The 22,251-nt window shown below is 33.1% G+C and overlaps 1 protein-coding gene across 1 annotated transcript; it reads left to right on the forward strand.

The window, feature by feature from the left end:
• The first annotated feature begins 6,214 nt into the window (after window positions 1-6,214).
• LOC121461849 (olfactory receptor 4C15-like) lies at window positions 6,215-7,171 on the forward strand. Its single transcript, XM_041673181.1, has one exon. It carries the CDS (start codon window positions 6,239-6,241, stop codon window positions 7,169-7,171), a length of 933 nt encoding a protein of 310 aa, XP_041529115.1. The 5' UTR covers window positions 6,215-6,238.
• The last annotated feature ends 15,080 nt before the right edge of the window (window positions 7,172-22,251 follow it).

Here is a 22,251-nt window from a genome sequence, read left to right on the forward strand (position 1 = left end):
AAGAAATAGGAAAGAAGTAAAAGTATTCCTATTTTCAGATATCATTCTACACACACACACACACACACACACAAAAACAAACACACACCAAAAAATTTATGTATCTGATAAAAACTTATATTAAAGTAGCAGAACACAATATAGAGAGACAAAAATATCAGTAACTTTCCTGAACATAAACAACAAACCTGCAACAACAGCAACAAAAGGTATCGGGGAATGAATGTTACTCATCACCTAAAAATATATCTTGGAATAAACCTTACTAAAAAAGTGAAAGATATTTACAATGAAATTAAGCTGTTCAACTTTAGAACCCATTTGCTTGATTGGTTATTTTTTTGGAACAAGATAGAGTCACCTGAGCAGATGGAAGATTAATTTAGGAAACGAACCCATCATATTGGCCTCCAGGCTAGTCTGTGGGTATTTCTTTGATTGATAATTGATCTAGAAAGGTATCATTCCTGGGCAAGTGGTCCTTGGGTGTATAAGAAAGAAATGGAGCTCTCCAGGCATTCAAGCCTGGAAGAACTATTCCTCCTTGGTCTCTGTTTCACTTCCTACCTCAAGGTCACTTGAATTCCTACCTCCAGGTTGCTAGAGTTCCTACCACAACTTCCCTCTGTGAAGGAAAATAATGTGGAAGTGAAAGTCATATAAATGACTACTTTCCCAAGTTCAATGTGACCATTATTTTTATCCCAGGAATATAAGCTAAACCAAGACATTATTAAAATTTCACATTTAATATATTAAAATTGAATTTTATATAACTAGAAGATTATAGAATCCTGGGTACATTTTACAAGGGAAGGATGCCATCTTCATATCCCAGCGCTTGTAAATCCCTGATTATGATTCCACATTTTTTTGTGTTTTAAACTTTAAAAGAATCCAATAATTTTTACTATTGTAAACACAAGCTTCTTGGGCTGGAGAGATGGTTCAGCATCTAAGAGGACTTTTTGTTCTGGCATAATCCTCAAATTTCATAACTGGTTCTAGCATTTCATGACTCACTTCTAGCTATGGTGGTAGTTATGACACCCCATTTTAATGGATTATATTCCCAAAGTTTGGGCTACAAGAAATCATCTGTTACAATGGAAAAAAGCATACAGGAATTTAACTTAAATTCTACACATAGACAGTGTATCCCATCTATTATACAACTATTCTGTCACTTAACAGGGTGGTATACAAAAACATCATAAATAAAATGCCCTCAAGTGTTTCTTCTGGATGACTTTTTGTGTAAATAGAAGCAGGAACATTCTACCTAGTGAAAAAGTATGCAATACTAATGGGGCATGAAATTGTTCAAACCCTAGGAGAGCAAAGTCTCCAGAGGGAGATCACCTCTCAGGAAACTCAAATTAAATTCCAGGATAAACTTTCCTTTATCCTTAAACTGTGATTAAGACTATATGAGATGAACATTAAGAGCACTTTCCTTCTTTAAAGTGTAGATCTTAGGTGGGAAGGAAGAGTTGACTATAAACATTGCCTTTTGTCAACACTGAATGGAATATCACAATAAAGAATAAGCACTGGAAATCTCCTGAGTTTTCACCAAAATATCACATGGTAAGACTCATAAACACAATTTTACAATTTTAGAGATGGGTTTTTGATTGTGAAAAAGTACTTTAAATTTTGTTTGTTTGTTTTTGCTCAGGCCATTATGTGATTAATGAAAACATTGAGGTTTTTACTTCATAAATGGATTTTTAAGGGCACTGCTTGCCTATACCTTTTTTTAAATGTAAATCCAAACATGAAGAATTTTTAGTAAAAGTAAAATATGAGGAGTCTAAAATATAACACTTAAATGTAGTAACACCTAATAAATAGTAGTTGTTCCCTTTACTTTTTTCATTTTTTCTTTCATTCCCCTCCTCCTTCCTTTCTTTCACCTTCCCTCCTTTCATTGATGATCCTTGTTTGCTTTCTTGCTCAGCATTTCTTCTTCTCTTGACTCTTATTTTTTTCATGCTTAATGTGATGAAGCATATTTCACCTTTTTATCTCTATATAGAAATCAAGTAATGTAGAAAGTATCAATGTTTTGCATTTTATATTATCTTTGCAATACTATCTTATTTGCTTTTCTAACAGTATATTTAATTAGAGCGAATAAAAAATCGCCTTTTCTATATTTAGGTAAAAATGTGATAGGCTTTGAGATTGAATAAACAACACTAGTCATGGTACATTGAAGTGCTGTGCTAAACTCCATACAATATTGCAAACAAATATAAATGTACTTTTTTACACTGCTACACAGTAACAAATGATTCACGAAAAGCATTATGGACTCAGTAAGGTCACAAAATGAATACCACAATTTAAGTAAACTTAATTTCTCCCAAGCACTAGGTTTCTACCTCAAAAAAAAAATCTTAAATGAAGTTCAGAACTGCTGTAGTGTTTTTAGTCCTGGCCTGAAACCTTAAGTGTCCAAATTACCAAGTCATTCAAAGAGAGGTTTCAGAAGCAGTTCTGAAGGAACTGATAAGAAGCAGTGGGATGTCTATTCTCCTACATTTCAGAACTAGCGAGACAATGAATGTTTGGACATGTACGGGACTCTGCAGAGCAGTCATGAAGAAAGAAAATTCATTGTTAGCCAAAGAGAAAGTATTTCTTAGAGAGCTGCTGAAAGGAGTTTCCATAGCTATACTTATAAACGAACAATATTTTATTAGTACTTAACAGTATGAAATAAAAATATGAGTGGCTTCATGAGTGAAATTTATCATAAAGATAATTTCATGTAAGATTTTTATTTGCTGCCATTGGTGATAACATTATTTTGTAATATAGTCAAATCAGCTTCCTAGAATGATATTTCTACTAGTCCCTACGGCTGATTTGAATGTCATTCACACGTTGTATTAACAAAGAAATCTTGTTATCTTTATACAGATTGGATATGCTTCAGTGGTTCAGTTGTTTGGTGCATGGTGCTTAAATACACAGATTGGTATGATAATTAATTTTAATGCTATCAAGCATGGGAAGGGAATAGTGGGGGAATGTGCACAGTTGAATACAAGGAAGACTTCCCAATGTCACTCCACAAGGAGATGGCACAGAGACCACAGTTCCTTTTGTGGTAGACATGGATCAGGAACAGCCTTTGAATATTCAACTATGTGACTTTTAGGGGTAAGAAGGACATGAGATATTTCAGGAAGAATACTAGTAGAGTCAGTTGGTCCTTGTATGAATATATGGATTTGAAAATCAAGATTGTATAGGGGTGGGATAGGGTTTTCTCTTCATTATGGCCAATTAAGGCAAAATTATAATTGCTCAAAACATTAATATGAGATGTTATACTGTCAGCATATGAGTTCACTACTATGGTGAATGGTCTACAAACTTTACAACCTTTTCAAAACTTCAGAGAAAATTAATTTTTGTGGGTTGTAATTTTGATGATTAATTTGAAATATTCCATAATAGTAGCAACTTATATATTATAAGATATATAATTTTATCATTCACTTTTATATTGTAAAGTATAGTAACACTATCACTAAATGGCCATGTAATTTTTCTTGAATTTCTGATGTAACTAACTATGAAAATGCTTTGTGTTTGAGGTCTTCATGTTAATACTGTTTCATTCATGTGATGTAATACTGAGTTGTAGTTTTGTTATCTACAATTATCCCTGTTAGGAGCATTTTAGATAATTCTGTGTTTTGACTTGACACTGGATCATTACTGATTTTACTTTTAGGATATAATTTGAAGACTGGGTTTACTAATACTAAGATAAACAGACTTGTGGTTTTCAAACACCTCTGATGCTGATGCATTTTCTAAAAGTATTGCTGGAATAACCTGATTTCATTATAATTAATATAACTTTTAAATTTTGAGAAGACATTTGTCTTTTGAGTGATTCAGTTTTCACTTCACCATGTCTTTAAAATAATCTTGAAATAAATACTCATATGTAGTCTGAAGAATATCTTGATACAAAATTGTGAATTGTCTAGGTATAGTTACAGAATGTTTTATTTACAGCTTTTGATTATAGAGGAGAAAGGGTCAGGAGTTTAAGGTCATCCTAAGCTAAATGGTGAGTTTGAACCCAGCTTTGACTACTTAGATCTTGTCAATTTCCCACCAATGTAAACAACTATCAAATCATTTTTTGATGAACAGAGATCATGCAGTCTGTTATTTTTTCTGTGATAAATAACATATTTTACTAAGTTTGATTTTGTTGTTGTGGTTGCTTTTTAGGAGTGATCAATTTTCCTTATACTTACCATAAAATTACCATAGGCTAATTTTAATATACTTTTAGTCTTTCTATATATTTAAACATTGATACTTGTATCCAATTGAACATGATCATATCTGCCATTAATCCACTCTCCAAATCTTCCCAAGTCAAATGAAACACACCTCTTACAACATTATGATTCTCTCTCTCTCTCTCTCTCTCTCTCTCTCTCTCTCTCTCTCTCTCTCTAACTCACTGAATTCAGGTACTGTTGTCCATATGTGCATGGGTGTGGTCCTAGACAGTGGATCATGGGAAGCATACCAGTATCCATAACCTCAGTAAAGAATGGTTATACACCGAGGCAGCAAACTCCACAGGAGTAGGTACAAGGGAGCAACTGCCGAGGGAATAGGCTGGAGTCCATATGTGTACTGGTCCAGACATGAGTCTGGAACCTCCGAGGGAGTAGGTCTGAGTCAGAGACCTCTGCAAGACTGGCCAAAATCAGGAACCTCAGCAGCAGCAGGCCCAGGCAAGAGACATCTACAGAAACAGGCCAGAGACAGCAACCTCCACCGGAGCATACCTGAGGCAACAACCTCCACAGGAGAAGGTGCAAGGGAAACACCGCTGAGGGTGCAGACTTGAACCAGAGACCTCTGCAGTACCAGACCTCCTTAGCCTTATTCCCCAAGGAAAGGTGAGTATGTTATCTGAATAGTGAATATTTTTAGCATTTTACCTTGTTGATTCTCAGTAGAGATCATGGATGGTTTTTCTTAAAATCCAAATTTAACATCTTATTTCTTTGAACTTAAAATTTTTTAAAAACTCGGGAGGCAGAGGCAGGCGGATCTCTGTGAGTTCAAGACCAGCCTGGTCTACAAGAGCTAGTTCCAGGACAGGCTCCAAAAAAAAAAAAAAAAAAAAAAAAAAAACCACAGAGAAACCCTGTCTCGAAAAAACCAAAAAAAAAAAAAAAAAAAAAACTTTTGTATATGTCGCATATTTTGACTAGGAGACTGAGTATTGCCCAGTCTCATTTTTTGATTCCTTTCAGTTACTAAGACAACAGCATCATTTTTATAAGCTCTGGACACACAGAAAATTGATGACTTTAGAAAATTAATATTAGAATCATGTTAATGGCAGCTATCCTTGTATAAAACTTTCTGAGTTATGAAGCGCAGATTACTTGATGTGAAATCTAATACACTTCATGCTGTAAAACTAAACTTTTAAACATTTAAAATGCTGTTTAACGTAGAGCAGAACCAGCATGGGATTGGCATAACAGTTAATTTGGGTGAAATAGTAGACTAAGAAAGAATGAAGTTGAGAAGGATCACAGCAACACAAGTTAACACTCAGGCAATGTTAATGGTCATGAGTAAACAAATTGTCTTGTGTCATTTATTTGTAATCAATGCTTTTTTTTCTAAAATTTATAGAGAAGTTTTGAATAATAAAAATTGGTGGAAAGTAAAAAAAAAATGTTGTTTAAAAGTACATTTATCTCCTCTCTTGGTAGATGGAGCTTCAAATCACCACTGCAGATGACTCAGCATAGCCTTGTGCATTGCAGATGACAAACACAATTAATAATATTTAGTCTTCGTTTAATTATTAATGTATGGTTTCCAATTGTATTTAAGTGTTTTATTACAAGAAACATTTAGAAATTGACAAAAGTTGAAAATTCAAAATGGAATTCTCTATCACAATGGTTTTATTCAAAATTATTAAAACTTGTGACTATTTTAAATTATTCAACGGTTTCTACCTCAATTTTATGCTATAACTAACAAAACTTTTTTAAAAAAAAAACCTGTCTCCATCATTGTTTTGAGTAGTAATAAAATAAATCAAGATAATTTTACATAAAGATGCAATATATTGTTGAAGCTTTAGTCTAAATTTTTAAGATTTATTTTTCTTGTAATTGCAGATTTCATATATTTTTCTTTAAAAGTCCTCTATAAAATTATGCAAAACCAGAGCTTTGTCACTGAGTTTATACTCCTGGGACTTTCACAGAATCCCCATATTGAGAAAATATTATTTCTTATATTTTTATTGGTCTATCTTGCAACTGTTGTGGGTAACATGATGATTGTGGTGACCATTATCTACAGTCCTGCATTGCAGATCTCCCCTATGTACTTCTTCTTGGCATTCCTATCTTTTTTGGATATATGTGTCTCTTCTGTTGTCACACCAAAGATGATTGCAGATTTGGTTTATGAGAGGAAGACCATCTCCTTTGAATGTTGCATGACACAGGTCTTTACTTCGCACTTTTTTGCTGCAGCCGAAGTCATCATCCTGGCAGCCATGGCCTATGACCGCTATGTGGCCATTTGCAAGCCCTTACACTACTCTTTAATCATGAGCAGGAGGCTCTGTGGTATTCTAGTGGGGGTGGCCTGGACTGGAGGATTTTTACATTCTACCATACAAATTGTCTTCACTTTGCAATTGCCCTTCTGTGGACCCAATGTCATTGATCATTTCATATGTGACTTGTTCCCATTGCTGAAACTTGCCTGCACTGACACACACATTTTTGTCATTTTGGTGTTTGCCAACAGTGGCTCTATCTGCATCATTATATTCTCATTTCTTCTTGTTTCTTATGGTGTCATTTTGTTCTCTTTGAGAGGTCACAGTTCTGAAGGACGACGTAAGGCTCTGTCCACCTGTGGATCCCATGTTGCTGTTGTAGTTTTTTTCTTTGTTCCTTGTATATTAATATATGCCCGACCTACATCTCCATTCCCCTTTGAGAAAAATGTGTTTGTGTTTACGGATGTCCTTACACCATTGCTCAATCCTATGGTGTACACTTTCAGAAATAAGGAAATGATAAATGCCATAAAGAAAATGTGGAGGCTGGTAGTGGTTTCTGATAAACAATAAATTTTTGTATTTACAAGACTAAGGAGATGGCTCCATGCACAAAAGGACATGCTGTGTAATAATAAGGTCCTTTGTTTGGTTCCTTATTACTCATGCTCAAATCCAGGTATGGTAGATAATCTTTTATCTACTGTTGCTGAATCAGAACCAGGCAGATGCTGGAGATGAACTGGGCAAGGAATCTTTGATTAACACAACTAGCTAAAGACCCAGTCGCAGACCTTTCCTTAAGAAAACACGGTAAAGAACAATAGAAAAATCTTTTAACACCTCCCGAAGGCCTCTCAGGCATGTGAATTTGTACCTGCATTTTCTACATGTTCTCACATACATTCACCCAATAAACATACAGAAACAAATCAAGTAATTGCATTTAGCCGGCTTCACGTAAAGAAAAGAAAAAATGCACATTCACTTAATAGCTCTTCATAATTACACTTATATAAATATATAGAAACTATTCTATAGAGAATGCATTAACACTGTATATGAGAAATATTTTCAGAAGATCATAATTTTTCTATGCATTGAACACTCATATTGTCATATATAATTTAAAGTCAGTTTAAATGAACATATACATTTTAAATAGAGCATTCAGAAATGATGCTGTAAAGTTTAACAAAAATTTTATAGTTTCCATATTGAATTTATGTTATGCACTCACCTACCAAAAAAAAAACAAAAAAGTCCATGACAGAATAAGAACTAATAAAAAGAAAATTAAACTAAATTGAACTCTATATTCTTAAAAATCTAAGGAACCATGGAAAGAGACTTAGATATTAAAATACCTATGAAAAATTGGTCTTGAAATTAGGACAAACAAGTTGAACAGAATTAGGTTTCTTTGTAACATTAATATTATATTAACTAGAATTACACAGAGAGGAACATAATTAGAAATCTTATATTATTTTTTCAAATTTAATATATGAAGATAGGATTTATTTTTCAGATGGAATCTCACTATATATTACTGGCTTGCTATGGAGACCCAACTGGTGTCAAAATCTCAGGGATTTGCCCAGCTATGCTTTTGAAGTGAAGGGATTAAACTCATACACAAACAAATCCATAGGACATAGAATTTTAAACCATAAGGGATTTGTGGGATGTTGAAACTGTTCTAGGAAGGATAACTGACATGAAACACTGTTGTATATATTCCCTTGTTTGTAAATAGCTATCTTTTCTTAATTCTATCTTTTGATAATTAAATTTTTGAATAATGTTAGAATTTTTTCTTGTATTCACTTTCCTAAGGCATTTTCACAAATTGTTGTTAGCTTGTTATTATATACTGATTCTAATAGAAATAATTTTCAATTAAACAAAGCTGGTAGAAAATGCCAACAATGGTTTCAAAAGGTAGTCATTGATACAGAAATATTAGTCTCTGATAGCTGACCATTACTGAATAAGTGTTTCCTGATATGAGATATAATTCATGTCTTGCACTGCCCACTGAAACCATCATGAACATATTTGACTCCATCTTCCTATTGAGAATCTCATGAAACCAAACCTGTCTTGGTAAGTTCAAACTCTTATACCGAATTACATTACCATTCAAAACTATTACTGAACTCTCTCAACCTTATACACTTTATACCTCTTTAGTTTCTTTTATGTGTCTGGTAAGCAATAAAAACTCTACTTATCAAACCTTCATTTCCCTCAGAGATCCAAAAGGGAAATATTATTATATAAGTAAGCAGGAAGTATGAGCAAACAACTTCCAAAATATGTGAGAAATGACAGAAAGAGGTGACTCACTGGTCAGTCACTCAGGTTTCCTATGCAACACTGGGACATTCATCTTTGGCTTAAAGGCCAAGAATGTTGTACAGACATTTTTATGTAGGAGAATTTTTGAAGTACTGCCCTGCCTTTTCTTGACAAGATTTGCCAATCATTTTGTTTTGTGTCCTTCTTGTAAAATTAGCATATTGTCAGCAGTCAAGGCAAGAGCCATTTCCTGCCCAGTGGCTTACATTTGCCACATAGCGATTACTCTCTATATGGAGTTTCCTTGATGCCCATCTTCTTCTCTAACATAGATTGATGCTGCCAAAAGCAGAAATGCCTCATTGTCCTTAAAATAGAAGTTATGTTATAAAAACATATTAAATGCCATATTCTGCCCTTGCATGAAGCATTTGAAGACAACCTGTGTACCTAAAATATATCTGTTTGAACTAGAAAACATAACTAAAATGACTACAAGTTTGATTATAATAGGTGACTAACTACTAATCTCCATTTACTTATTATTCTAAATACTTGTTAATAATAACTTTCAAGAGCTAAAATTTGAGTTACATTGTTAAATGAACTGTATGGGTACAATACCTTGAGCAAGATTGGAAAAACATGTAGAATGTTTTAACAAAATTAATCTCATTTTTTTATCAGTATACAAAAATTGTATACAATCTTCAAAGTTCAATCCAGTGTAAAATATTTAAAACTAGTCATTGCTTTTAAAAAGTAGATCCAATAATCTCTTTTATCTTATTTATAGCCTCCCTTTTTCCTTTTTACAGTAAATTCAATAATCTACCTATTTATCTTATCATATCTGAATCCCACTTTTTTTTGTATCCCACTTTTTTTTCTTTTCAAAATATGAACCCTGAATCTAATCTCCTTTGTTTGGCTTTTTCCTGACCTTTACCAATAACAATTTGTAACCAGTTCCCCTAAACAATGACAAATATCCATAACCCAATGAAAGACCAAAAAACAACCCACCCCACATCTTAAGAATGTGGGCATTGTTTTTTTTAAATTTACTCCTATTGTATAGGGGTCCTGAAAAGAAGAATTTGGGGTAATTTTCAATTCATAGGAGAGGTAGCTGTATCATTTGTTGTCCAGTCTCTGTGTAATGGTAAAGTGCAGGGCTTGTCTCAAGTCCTGGCCAATTTGAAATTGTTCTGTGCAGTTTATAGTTCAAAGCCAATCTTTGGGTGGTATTTGATGGTGAGACGATGATAGGCATCAAGGAAACTCCATATAGAAAGTAATCTCTATGTGGCAAATGTAAGCCACTGGGCAGGAAATGGCTCTTGCCTTGACTGCTGACAATATGCTAATTTTACAAGCAGGACACAAAACAAAACGATTGACAAGCCTTGTCAAGAAAAGGCAGGGCAGTACTTCAAAAATTCTCCTACATAAAAATGTCTGTACAACATTCTTGGCCTTTAAGCCAAAGATGAATGTCACAGTGTTGCATAGGAAACCTGGGTGACTGACCAGTGAGTCACCTCTTTCTGTCATTTCTCACATATTTTGGAAGTTGTTTGCTCATTTTTCCTGCTTACTTAGAAAATATTACCAATAACATATTATAACCAGTTCCCCTAAACAATGACAAATATCCATAACCCAATGAAAGACCAAAAAACAACCCACCCCACATCTTAAGAATGTGGGCATTGTTTTCTTAAATTTACTCCTATTGTATAGGGGTCCTGAAAAGAAGAATTTGGGGTAATTTTCAATTCATGGGAGAGGTAGCTGTATCATTTGTTGTCCAGTCTCTGCATAATGGTAATGTGCAGGGCTTGTCTCAAGTCCTGGCCAATTTGAAATTGTTCTGCACAGTTTGTAGTTCAAAGCCAATCTTTGGGTGGCATTTGTCAGTTTGGTGGTATTATCATAGCCCTTGTGGTATCACCATTATGGGGCCCCATCCTCTTTGGAAGACTTCAAAGATCACTATTAGACATTATCATGATTCATTGTAGAAAACTAATAGGGACTCAAATCAAGAATCTTGTATAGGGAGTAGATGAAGCAGTATTTTAAAATTAGTATGACCATTAATATCATGACAAGAAGTTAAATATATATTATAAATTTTGAGACTTTTATACTTTAAAATAAGATGTTAAAGAGTCAGTTTAAACCAATGGATTATGAGGTTATTGGCAATGCAATAGTTCCTTAATTTTGGTTTTTCTTCTGTCCCATATCAGATTGTTCTTCTGACATGAGACAGCAATTTTCTATTTTATTCAACAAGCATTCTTGTGTTTAGAAAGGGAGAGAGTCAAAATCAAACTCCAAAGTTAGCTTTAATCTTTAATTGGACTTGGACTACAAAAAGACCATTTGTACTGCATATATGTAGGGAAAAGCAAAATCAAACTTTTGGGAAGATTTGTGAAATTTTATCTTGTTTGAATGTGATATACCAACAGATAAATTTGCTCTTTTTTTTCCTTGGAGCAATTTTTTCTAGATTATTTTTCCTTGCTCTTTACATGTCTCATTTGCCTAGTGGTCTTCATATTTTTTAGTTGATTGCCATTATTCTCCTGGAAAAACAGAAACTTAAACCCTTCACCAACTTTAATTTAAGAGAAGTTCTTTTTTGGAAAGTGTTGTCTGATCAAATGAAAAGCATTTGTTAGTTTTATAGGCTAGTTTAGATGAAATGGTTATGCTGCCTGACAAACAATCATCTCTTCTAATTAAGAGGTCTGTCTTGTTCAAATCAAATCTTTATTAATTTTTTATGGTATCCATAGCTTTTATTGTCCTGTGAAAACAAGCAAAACCCCTTGCCCAAAATAACACATGTGCTAATTTCCATTCTGAGGCCATCACATATTTAAAGTATATTGACTGCTTTAATCTGCATGTTTTTATTATTCAAGGTCTTTGGCAGTTGTCATTCATTTCTCATTAGCCTTTAGAAAATTGAAAGTCAATAAAGTATTATGTGATCTATTTCTGGGGGGTCTTTATTACCACTTTCTATTATTTTAACATAACCTTTAGAGCTCCATTTGATCTCTATACAACTGCTTGCCCTGTAGAATTGTGTAATATACATGTAATATTCTTATAGTATAATCAGTAAAATTCTGTTTTATTTTCTTAGAAATATATACTGAAGCATTTTCAATTTTAAAAATAATCACAGGCTCTCTGTCCTCCAGTCAAGGTAGAACAGGCTCACATCACTGTGAGTTTAAACAATTCCTACCTTTTAATTTTATTTAATATGTCCTTTGCTCCTGCTATAAGACAGATAAGTGTGCCTGTCTTGGGAGTCATTTTCCAGACTCATCCATAATTGGTACAGGCATTCCCTCATGTATATTCTGTCTTAGATAGCGTTGGGGTAAAAGACCTTGACTGTCTCTAATGTCCAGTCTCTGTGAATAAATGGTTAAGGGAAAATTTATCTCTAGGTTCTGTGCATCTTTCAGCCAATTTTCTGTCAAGAGATTGAATCATATGCAAGCAGATAATGCTTTGTGATTCATAAGATCTTATGGCTACCCTGTTTCCTAATAATGACCTGAGGTGGGACGTGTTATATGGATTTATCATGTAAAAATTTTCTTAGACAAGCTCTAATCTTCTTCTAATAATCATGAACCTGTTAATGAAACATTAACAGGTCAATATCAGTAATGTAGCACAAACATACAATTTGTCAAATCACAATTCTCTTATATCTGTTCTAATAAAAAAGATGGTGATGAGCTACGGGTCTTTTTTCTTTCCTATAGTCGAACTGCATTGCTGCTTCCAAGTTTAAAAAATAAGTCTGACCTGTGTCACTCTCTGAGCATTGGCAGAAACTTTCAACATGTCTCTTTTCCCTAGAGGGTAAATTTTCTGGAGGTCTCAGTTCTAAGGTCTTTTATTTCAACAGCAGATTGATCACTATACTGGCAAAAATATGTTCTGTGCCTCAAGATACCGTATGGATAAAGTGTCAAACATTCAGTCAGCATTCCTGGAGCAGCTCCAATGTAACAATCCACTGTAAAAAAAAAAATACTGTTCTGGAGGATGAGTCAAAAACTCCAGTAGGAAATAGGAAACATACATTTTGGCAGCCGTCTATAAATGATCAAAAATCAAAGCTAAGAATACATAAAAATGATATTATAATTGAGGTATTACTAGACACAGGTGTGGATGTGATTATCATTTTTTTTCTAGAATCTTGGCATCCAGATTGACCCCTTTAGATGGCAGATATTCAATTGAAAGTAATTGGAACTCTTTCTCAAGTAAAATAAAGCATGATATGGGTTGAATTCATAGTGTTAGAAGGACAGAAAGGAAGGATGAGGGCATATGTAGCTAATATTACAGTGAATCTCTTGGTCCATGACCTGGTGCAGCAATGGAATACTCAGGTTAACATTCCTGCAGTCCCCAAAACTCATGTTTCTGAGAAGGATGTGATAAATTATTATAAAAATATATCCCAGCTATTCAGGCTGTACAAGAACACAAAGCAACTAGAAAACCTTCAGAGGAACTAACAGACTTTCCTTTAAAATGGTTTACTCATAAACCCATATGGATTGAACAATGGCCTTTATTGGAAGACAAACTGCAGGCTTTACAACAACTTGTACAGGAACAATTAGATGCTCACCATATTGAAGAATCAACCATCTCTTGAAATTCCCATGTATTTTTTGTTAAAGAGAAATCAGAAAAATGGAGAATGGTGACAGACCTAAGAGCTGCCAACAAGGTTATCCAACCTATGGGCCAACTAAAGTCTGGAATACCTCTGTATTCTCTATTACCAAAAGAATAGCCTCTGATAGTTACTGATTTAAAAGGTTGTTTTTTCACTATTTCTTTACAAGTAAAGGATAGAGAAAAATTTTGTTCTCATAGTGCCTACTTAAAATAATTCTCAGTCTACTAGGAGATACCAGTATATGGTCTTCCCATAGGGAATGCTCAATAGTCTCACTCTGTGCCAATACTTTGTAAATCAGCCATGGAAAATAATATGCAATTTCCTAAGTCTATGATTTATCATTATATGGAAAACATTTTGTCATCTGACTCAAATGCAGATACTTTAGAAATGTTTTAAGAAGTAAAAAAAAAAAAAGTTTTACCTAAATAGGAATTACAAAATTACTCCTGAAAAAATACAAATAGAAGATTCTTTAAATTACCTAGATTACAAAATAGGTTTACAGAAAATTAGAACACAAAAAGCACAAATTAGAAGAGGCTGATTGTAGATTCTGAATGTACTTCAAAGATTGTTAGGTGATAGTTCCAGTCTATGACCAGCTGTTAGGATAACACCTGACCTAATAGTTCATTTAAACAAAATATTAGATATGACAAAGACTTAAACAGTTCCAGAGAATTAATAGCTAAAGCAGAAAAAGAATTGATGGTCATTGAAGAGAAATTACAGGAAGGACATTTAGATAAAGTGAATCCAAATCTTAATTGTATTCTAGTCATATTACCTTCCAGAATTTCTTTTACAGAAGTTTAATGCAGAGGAAAGATATTATCTTATAATGGATTTTTTAACCACATAAGCCAAGTAAAAAAAATAAAAACTTATGTGAAAAAGTCTCTGAATTAGTTATAAAAGGAAAGTTGAGACTTTGTCAATTAGCAAGTATAGGCCCAACAGAAAATTATACTTCCTTTTAATGCTGATGAAATTTAAAAATTATGGGAAGACAATGAATCTTGACAAAGACCTTTTTCTATTTTTTCAGAGAAATTAATAATAATTATCCCAAATGATATAATTAACCTTATACAAAAAACTACTTGGTTTCTTCCCCAAATTGTACATGAAGCACCAATAACTAGAGCCCATACATTTTATACAAATGCAAATAAATCAGTAAAGGCAGGTTACAAATCAGAGGAATTAAGTAAGGTGGAACAAAGCCCTTATAATCCTTTCCAAGAGGCTGAATTATATGCTATTTTCATGGTACTAAGGGATTTTAAAGAACCTCTGAATATAGTTACTGCTTCACAATATGCAGAAAGAGTTGTCTTGCTTATGAAACTGCTGAATTTATACCAGATGATACAGAATTGACTTCATTATTCATACAGGTTCAAGCTATAATCAGGAATAGGCTTTGTCCCATATACATAACATACATCTGATCCCATACTGATCTCCCAGGTCTTCTAGCACAAGGTAGTGTAGATATTGATTGATTGTTGATTGGTAGTGTGCTGAAGGCCTCAGAATTTTATGGAAACATCATGTCAATAGCAAAAGTTTAAAGAAGGAGTTTTCTATTACATGGCAAAAAGCTAAGAAGATTATAAAGAGATGTATTACTTGCTCTTTCTATAACCAAACAACACTACCTGCGAGAAGTAACTCAAAGAGTACTCAAAATAATGCAATCTGGTAGACGGGTGTGTTCCATTTTGTAGAACTTGAAAAACTAAAATATGTATACCACACCATTAACACTTATTCAGGTTTTTAATGGGCAACTTCCTTGAGCTCAGAAAAGGCAGATTCAGTAATTTATTAGAAGTTATGGCCACCATGGGTATACCTACACAAATAAAGACAGACAATGGTCCAGCACATGTGTCTGAGAAAATGAAACATTTTTGATTATTATAATATAAAGCATATTACAGCTATACCAAACAATCCTACAAGTCAGGCAGTTATAGAAAGATCAAATTAAACTATAAAGGATATACTAAACAAACTGAAAGGGATGAAAAATACCACAAGAAATAGACTGCAGAATGCTTTATTAATCTTGAATTTTCTTAATGCTAATGAGAAAGGAAAAACAGCAGCAGAGAGATATTGAATAATAGAAAAACCTTCTGAAATAAATCATCCAGTATTTTTCAAGGATATGCTGACCTCACAATGGAAACCCGGAGATGTGATACATTGAGGAAGGATTTTGCTCTTGTTTCAACAGGAGAAGAAAAGCTATGAATATCTTCAAAATTGATAAAGATTCAGTTTGAAAAAGAGAAATCTCTTGAGAAAGAGAAAGGACGGCTCATGCACAGAGGTGACAATCATATAGGTGGTAAGACAACCTCATAAGGGTTGGGGCAGGGTTCTGTTTTGTCTTTGCAGGAAAATATTTATATTCAAAGAGTGGAGAGAAGTTAGGCATCTAGATGCCTAAAGATAAAAAGATAGCTATCCAGAAAGAAACAACAAGCAAAGAAAAATTTGCTTTATGATGCTTTATTATCTGCATGGTAAAATTTGATTACTAGGACACATATGCATCTCTATTTAATAATAAGAGCTGGCTTTGGAGTTGGAGAATGGTTATCCTTCTCAAATTCCAAGCATGTTGTTAAAAGAAAAATTCAGAATTTCTGTCTCATGTCAGGAGCCATCTGGTATAGGACAGAAAAAAGATAGATTTTAAGGAAATATTTTACTTTTCTCCATGACCATTTTATTTATATCATATCTTTCATTGAACATAAATCTATATTAGTAATACTTAAGCTTTCCACAATGAACAGTAGATTTTCTGCAGTAATCTTTGAAGCTTCAAGGAAGAAGATGGGGCCTCACAACAGTGACTCAGCCTGGTTGATATGAAGTCATGATGCTGATAACACTACTATAAGACTGTTTTTTTGGTAGCAGCTGTGGAAATGATGCACCTTCTTAAACTTTCTGGCCAGAACTCCAAATAGGAACTTCAAAACAGAAAAACAAAATGACCCTTTTGACTTCTCAAAGACCATTTGTAATTATACAAAAAAGACAATCTTAAAATGTAACCATCATTTTACTTTTACAGGATCTCATAGAAAAAACATCACCCCCATGACAGCAGGAAGCAATTCAAGAAAGCAACATCACCTCTTTCAACAAAGTATGTCCTCACAATAAGAGATACCATCTAGGGGTTGATTATTATTTGCTTAGAGTTGGGAGTTGAGGTGAAAATTATGTAGGCTTAGAGTTTAAAAAAAAGAAGATTGAATGGGATAATAGGTAATTTAATATGAACTTATTCACACTAATAATAGCAATAATAGTGAGTAATAGAGTGAGTACTTGTGAGCTATTATTTATGGACAATTTACACTGATATAAATTCTTGTATATTGATACAAGTTCAAATTATATTTGTTATTTCTGTTTACAATATTTGTACACCTATGCAGTTATTTTGCCATATTGTATGCATGATTGTTCCTACCTCCTTTCAAAACATTTTGTATATTGATACAATTTTAGGATACATTTATCATTTTGCATTATATATTTCTACCTCTGATTAAGATATTTATACATTGTTTACTTTTTGATGTCATTGTCCCCTTTATTGCACAGTTGTTTAAAGATTGTTTAATATTCTGATATGAAGTCTTAATCTTTGAGCTATGTAGGTATTAAGTGTTATAGGTCAATAGTTATTCATGTTTGTTATATTTTTAGTCAGATTAATTAGGTTCTTTAGATAGATACAGATTGTATTCTGTAAAGGTAGGTAACTTTCAACCACTTCAAAGATCTGTAGAACATGACATTTAAATACCTTATTATTCTGTTGACATGAGACACAATTGCTCCTGACAACCCTGATGTTTTCACGAGAGAATGTTGAGAACCAAAGACACTCCACTTGGAGTTTGTCTTCTTCCTGGCAAAACTGGCCTTTGTGCAAGGAACTGCCTATGCCTCAACCACGGACAAAGTTCATGATGTCTAGACTGGACAAGCAGGATATAAGAAAAAAAGGCTTTAAAATCTTGCCAAGACAGGGTAAGATGGTTTTGAAAATTTTTCTGCCTCTGAAAATGGTCTGTTAGTTATTCTAGGCATTAGCCAGAGTTGGTTACTTCAACATCACAAATGAGACTTCGGGGGATTGCTCAGACAGTCAGTTGTCTCAGTCATCTACTGCACATTTTGGAAGTTGTTTGGTTGTACTTCCTGCATACTAAATTGCTATTATCTCCCTTCTCAAGTGTTCAATGTGGTTGAAGATTAGATAGTCATAGTTACCCTTCTCTTATGATCTAGCCAAGCCATTTCCAATACAAGACATAGACTCCTATGATAGAAAGTTTATTAAAACATTTAACATATATTCCTTGTTTAATATTATTTATGCTGGTTGATTTTCTAATCTTATACTTGATATCTGTTCCTAGTATATAGAGTTTTGTATAGGGTTTGGAATTCTCTTATTGAAACAAAATGGGAGGTGCTGTTCTGTACCTTCAGCTAGTAGTCTTTAATATACTAACCCATTTGGGCATGGTCTCTTATACTATAAATGTAGCTGTAAAGTATACACTCATTCTCTTGCTTTTGGCTCTTGCTTTCAGTTACTAGACTCTATTCCTGTTCCATGTTTGTGCACAGATTTATAAGTCTCCCCTAAATATATAGCCCTTTATTATACACAATTCTGCACTAGTGTCAGATTATTTTGTATCTTCCACCATCAGGTTAAGGCCATATATGACTAATATAGCAGTAAACCTATGTATTTTTGATCTGTTACAGCAATGGAATACCCAGATTAACATTCCTCCATTATCATTCTGTAGTATCAGAAATGGACCATAAATCAACTCATGATTCTAGGAAGGATAGTATAAGGTACTATAAAAAGCAGTCATCTGTTGTGTGACAGAAAAAAGATAAAAATTCAGAGATTAAGGTTATCAAGACTCTGCTTTCAATAATTCTAATTAACCCCATATCTATTTTTGCCTGTATGGTACCTTTTTTTTTGAATACATGTCTATAAAAATTCAAACTTTCCCTTTTGATATAAGTGATGTTTAAGTTTTCCACAGTGAGCAATGCATGTTTCTACAGTAATCTCTAAAGTTTCCAGGAAATAGATCGGTCTCCACAACAACTATTTTACCTGATTCGTATGATTTCATTCATCTGATAGAACCACTTAAATATCGACTTTGGACTACAAACCACTCAAAGAAATTTCAAGGTGGCCATCTGAGATGATCCAGCCTAACAGACCAGTCTATCCAGGATTTTAGACAAGTGCTGTACATTCCCATTATTCTTAGAATGCTCAAAAGCAGATACAGCAACCTCTCCAAGGACTTGACAACCCAAAATTTCTTTTCAGAATCCCCTAAATATACCATCACCACCAGATATCAGGAAGTAAATTTAAGAATATGATGCCCAAAAGTTTGAGTGGGTGGTACTCGGTTGTTCAATGGATTATGGATACTTGACTTTATGTGGTTAGTTATAAGTTATCACTGGTAGTAGTTGAAAAAAAGCTAAACAAAAGAAATTAGATTTAAAGTTCTTATTTTGAAAAGAAAATAGAGGAATATAGATATGATAAGATAAAAGGGTAAATTCTTGAATCTACTCTGAAAAAAGAGAGATTATAGATATAAGACAAAAGTTTAGATTATTGAATCTACTTTTAAAAAACAACATATATACAGAAGGATATACCACATCAAATATTTTGTTATAATTTTGTTTCATATATATATAAAATAAAAACATGTATGTATATATATGATTCTTTGATTAAAAGAAAAACTTAGTTTTCTTCAAAGCAATAAATGTTTTCCAGATAGAATAAATAAAAATTTTCTTGTAAAGAAAGAATTTTGGTGAAATAGTACGCAGAGACACTGTATTCCATCAATTATAAAATTGATATTTTATTTGAAGTCAGTGGTGTACAAAAACATTAGCAAGCAGAACCTTAATGTAATTTATAAAATTAGACAGTATAGAATTGGATGGACATAAAAAGTTTGGGAACTATGTCCTGGAATCTCATGAGGACAAGCATTTTCTAATCCCTGAAGGGACTAAGAATCACACTCACAAATTTATGTCTCAGAGAAACATTGATAAATTCTGGATACAGTGAAGGAGGAATTTTGGTTTCTGAATTCATGTTTTGCTCATCAACCATGATGAACACAGCACTTGAGAAGCAGAGGTAATTTTTCCACCCTTATTGACAGAGCTATTCTCTTGCTCTCCTTTAGATGTAGAAGAAATTCATGGAAGCAAGCAGAAAATCTTTATCAAGATTGATGGACCCTATACCATAAAAAATAGAACATATATATCTTTAGAGTATTTCCAGAACTGGGACAAGGTGAAACTCATAGGATCCTCTTTTGTATTTTCAGAAGTAAGTCCAACTTGTGATATTACTTTCAAAATAGATATTGTTGACAGGTTACATTTTATTCTTTTTTTGAGTCTTAGAATTTTAATTGGCTCTGAAATCAATGCAAACATACTTAAATTTATGGTTCAAAAACTGAGTTTTGCAATTTATGAACAAATCATGGGGTTTTCACATCTTATCTATCTGTTCTAGAGAGAGTGGCCTAAATTCTGATTCTTAGACTCCTTAAATTCATCAAGATGTGACTAAAGTCGATGGTTCCAACAGCACATACAACAATACAAGAGCCAAGAGAGCAACACTTCACCTTCAAAGATTGCACAAATGCCTGCAGTGCTTCGACAGTGCTTTCTGTGGGACAAAATACTTTCTTCTTTCTTTGCTTCTTTCCTTTCTTGGTCCCTTTTTAAATTCCCTTCTTTTCTTCAATCTTCCCTCTAATGCTTGTTTATTTTTTTAAAAACATGATACTTACGTGCTACCACATAAAACATGTGATGTGAAGTTTGAAATATAGTATCTCTGTGTTTTTTATATTTTAAAACTAAGAACATGGTGAATAGAAGTCTGCTCTATTTCATATTTTTATTGATATCAAATATAAAATGATCTTACTTCCAAAAATGCACACTAACAATGCTATAAGGAAGCACAATTAATATTATAAATTGAGATTATGTCCACCTAAGTTTCAATAAGCATAAGGTTTCTACCTAAGAATATTCCAGAAAACTTAAGTGCTTGAAGCTCTCATATTCATCAGTGTAAGTAATCTTTGCTTGGCCTGTCTTTTAAGATTAGCTGAATCACCAAGACATTCAAGAACTTTCAGAAACCCACCAGGAAGGGCATGAAGGGAACACAGAAAATTCCCTTACCCTATAACCAGAAAAAAAGAAAAAAAGTGAAGACACTTAATGAATTCAGCATAGCAACAGTGAGGATAAAGAGAAATGACTAAAATTCTGAATATCATGTATTTCACAGAGTTATAGAGAGGAATTTGCTTAGCTACAAACATAAGAGATAAATCTTTCATTGGCACACAATAATCTTAGACAAATAATATGATATAATTGTACAACTTAAATTGAAGCAATTTCAAATAGGGATTTTATTTATTAAATTAATCTATTAAATGTCAGTATTTGTTCATTTGAAACATATTTTGAAGTAAGTACTTATAATGATAACCATTCTGCTCATACATTTTATAGTGTTGAGGGTTCTTATACTTTATAGTTAACAAATAATGTTTGGTATTTGTAGATACAGTGCTATAATTTTCTGACAAATTGAATAGATAGCAAGCAGTAGGTTCTGTGGATGGTAGAGCTGGGAAAGACCCTTTCCAACATCATTGTTAAGGACATGGCTCAGTGACAGTTATTGCCCCGGGGGTCCCTGAGCAAAGTCCAGAATAGGTATAGAATTTTCAAATACATGAGAATTTGGAAATAGAATGTCATAGAATATTTCAGGAGAGATTCAGTGAACCTGTGTTAGTTCACACATGACAATATGAACATGAAATATAAAACATTAGAATTGAAAATAGGTTGAACACATGGTATAGCCCTTCTAGAAAGCTCATATTGAAAAACTCCATGTTGCCACTGTGTTAGCCCATACTTCCACTTTTCTCAATGTGGCGGACAGTTTGTAAAGTTCACATATCCTCTGTCACAATTAAAGGAAACTGTTTTTTGTACTTTAGCTTTTGTTTTATTTAAATATTTTTTTAATAGTAAAGTGTTTGTTACAAATGAAGTATATCATAGCTCCTGTTCCATTCTAGATTCTGTGTTGTATTTTAACTCTTAGAAAAGGACATTAAATTTTGCCTGCTTTTATCAGTTACAAAATTATTAAAATGCTTTATCATTCATATTTTAGTCTTTAATTTATACTAGCATGATGTAGTGATTCATTAGGTTCTTATTTTTATATTATATTCCTTATGAATGTTTTCCATATTCCTTATTTTTCAGTATTTTAGATAGCATTGTATTTTTTGAAAATATAGTGTTTTATTGTAAAATTTCCTCATCTCATTTTATTTTCAAAGTAAAATTTGTGAAGTGTAATACAGTTTCTGAATTAGAAGTAGGAATGCTGAATAATTTCTAATATGTTTTC

This window comes from Microtus oregoni, unplaced genomic scaffold (assembly GCF_018167655.1).
Source record: "Microtus oregoni isolate MIOR12 unplaced genomic scaffold, Mior012 000023F_ref0000262, whole genome shotgun sequence".
NCBI classification, from domain to species: domain Eukaryota; kingdom Metazoa; phylum Chordata; class Mammalia; order Rodentia; family Cricetidae; genus Microtus; species Microtus oregoni.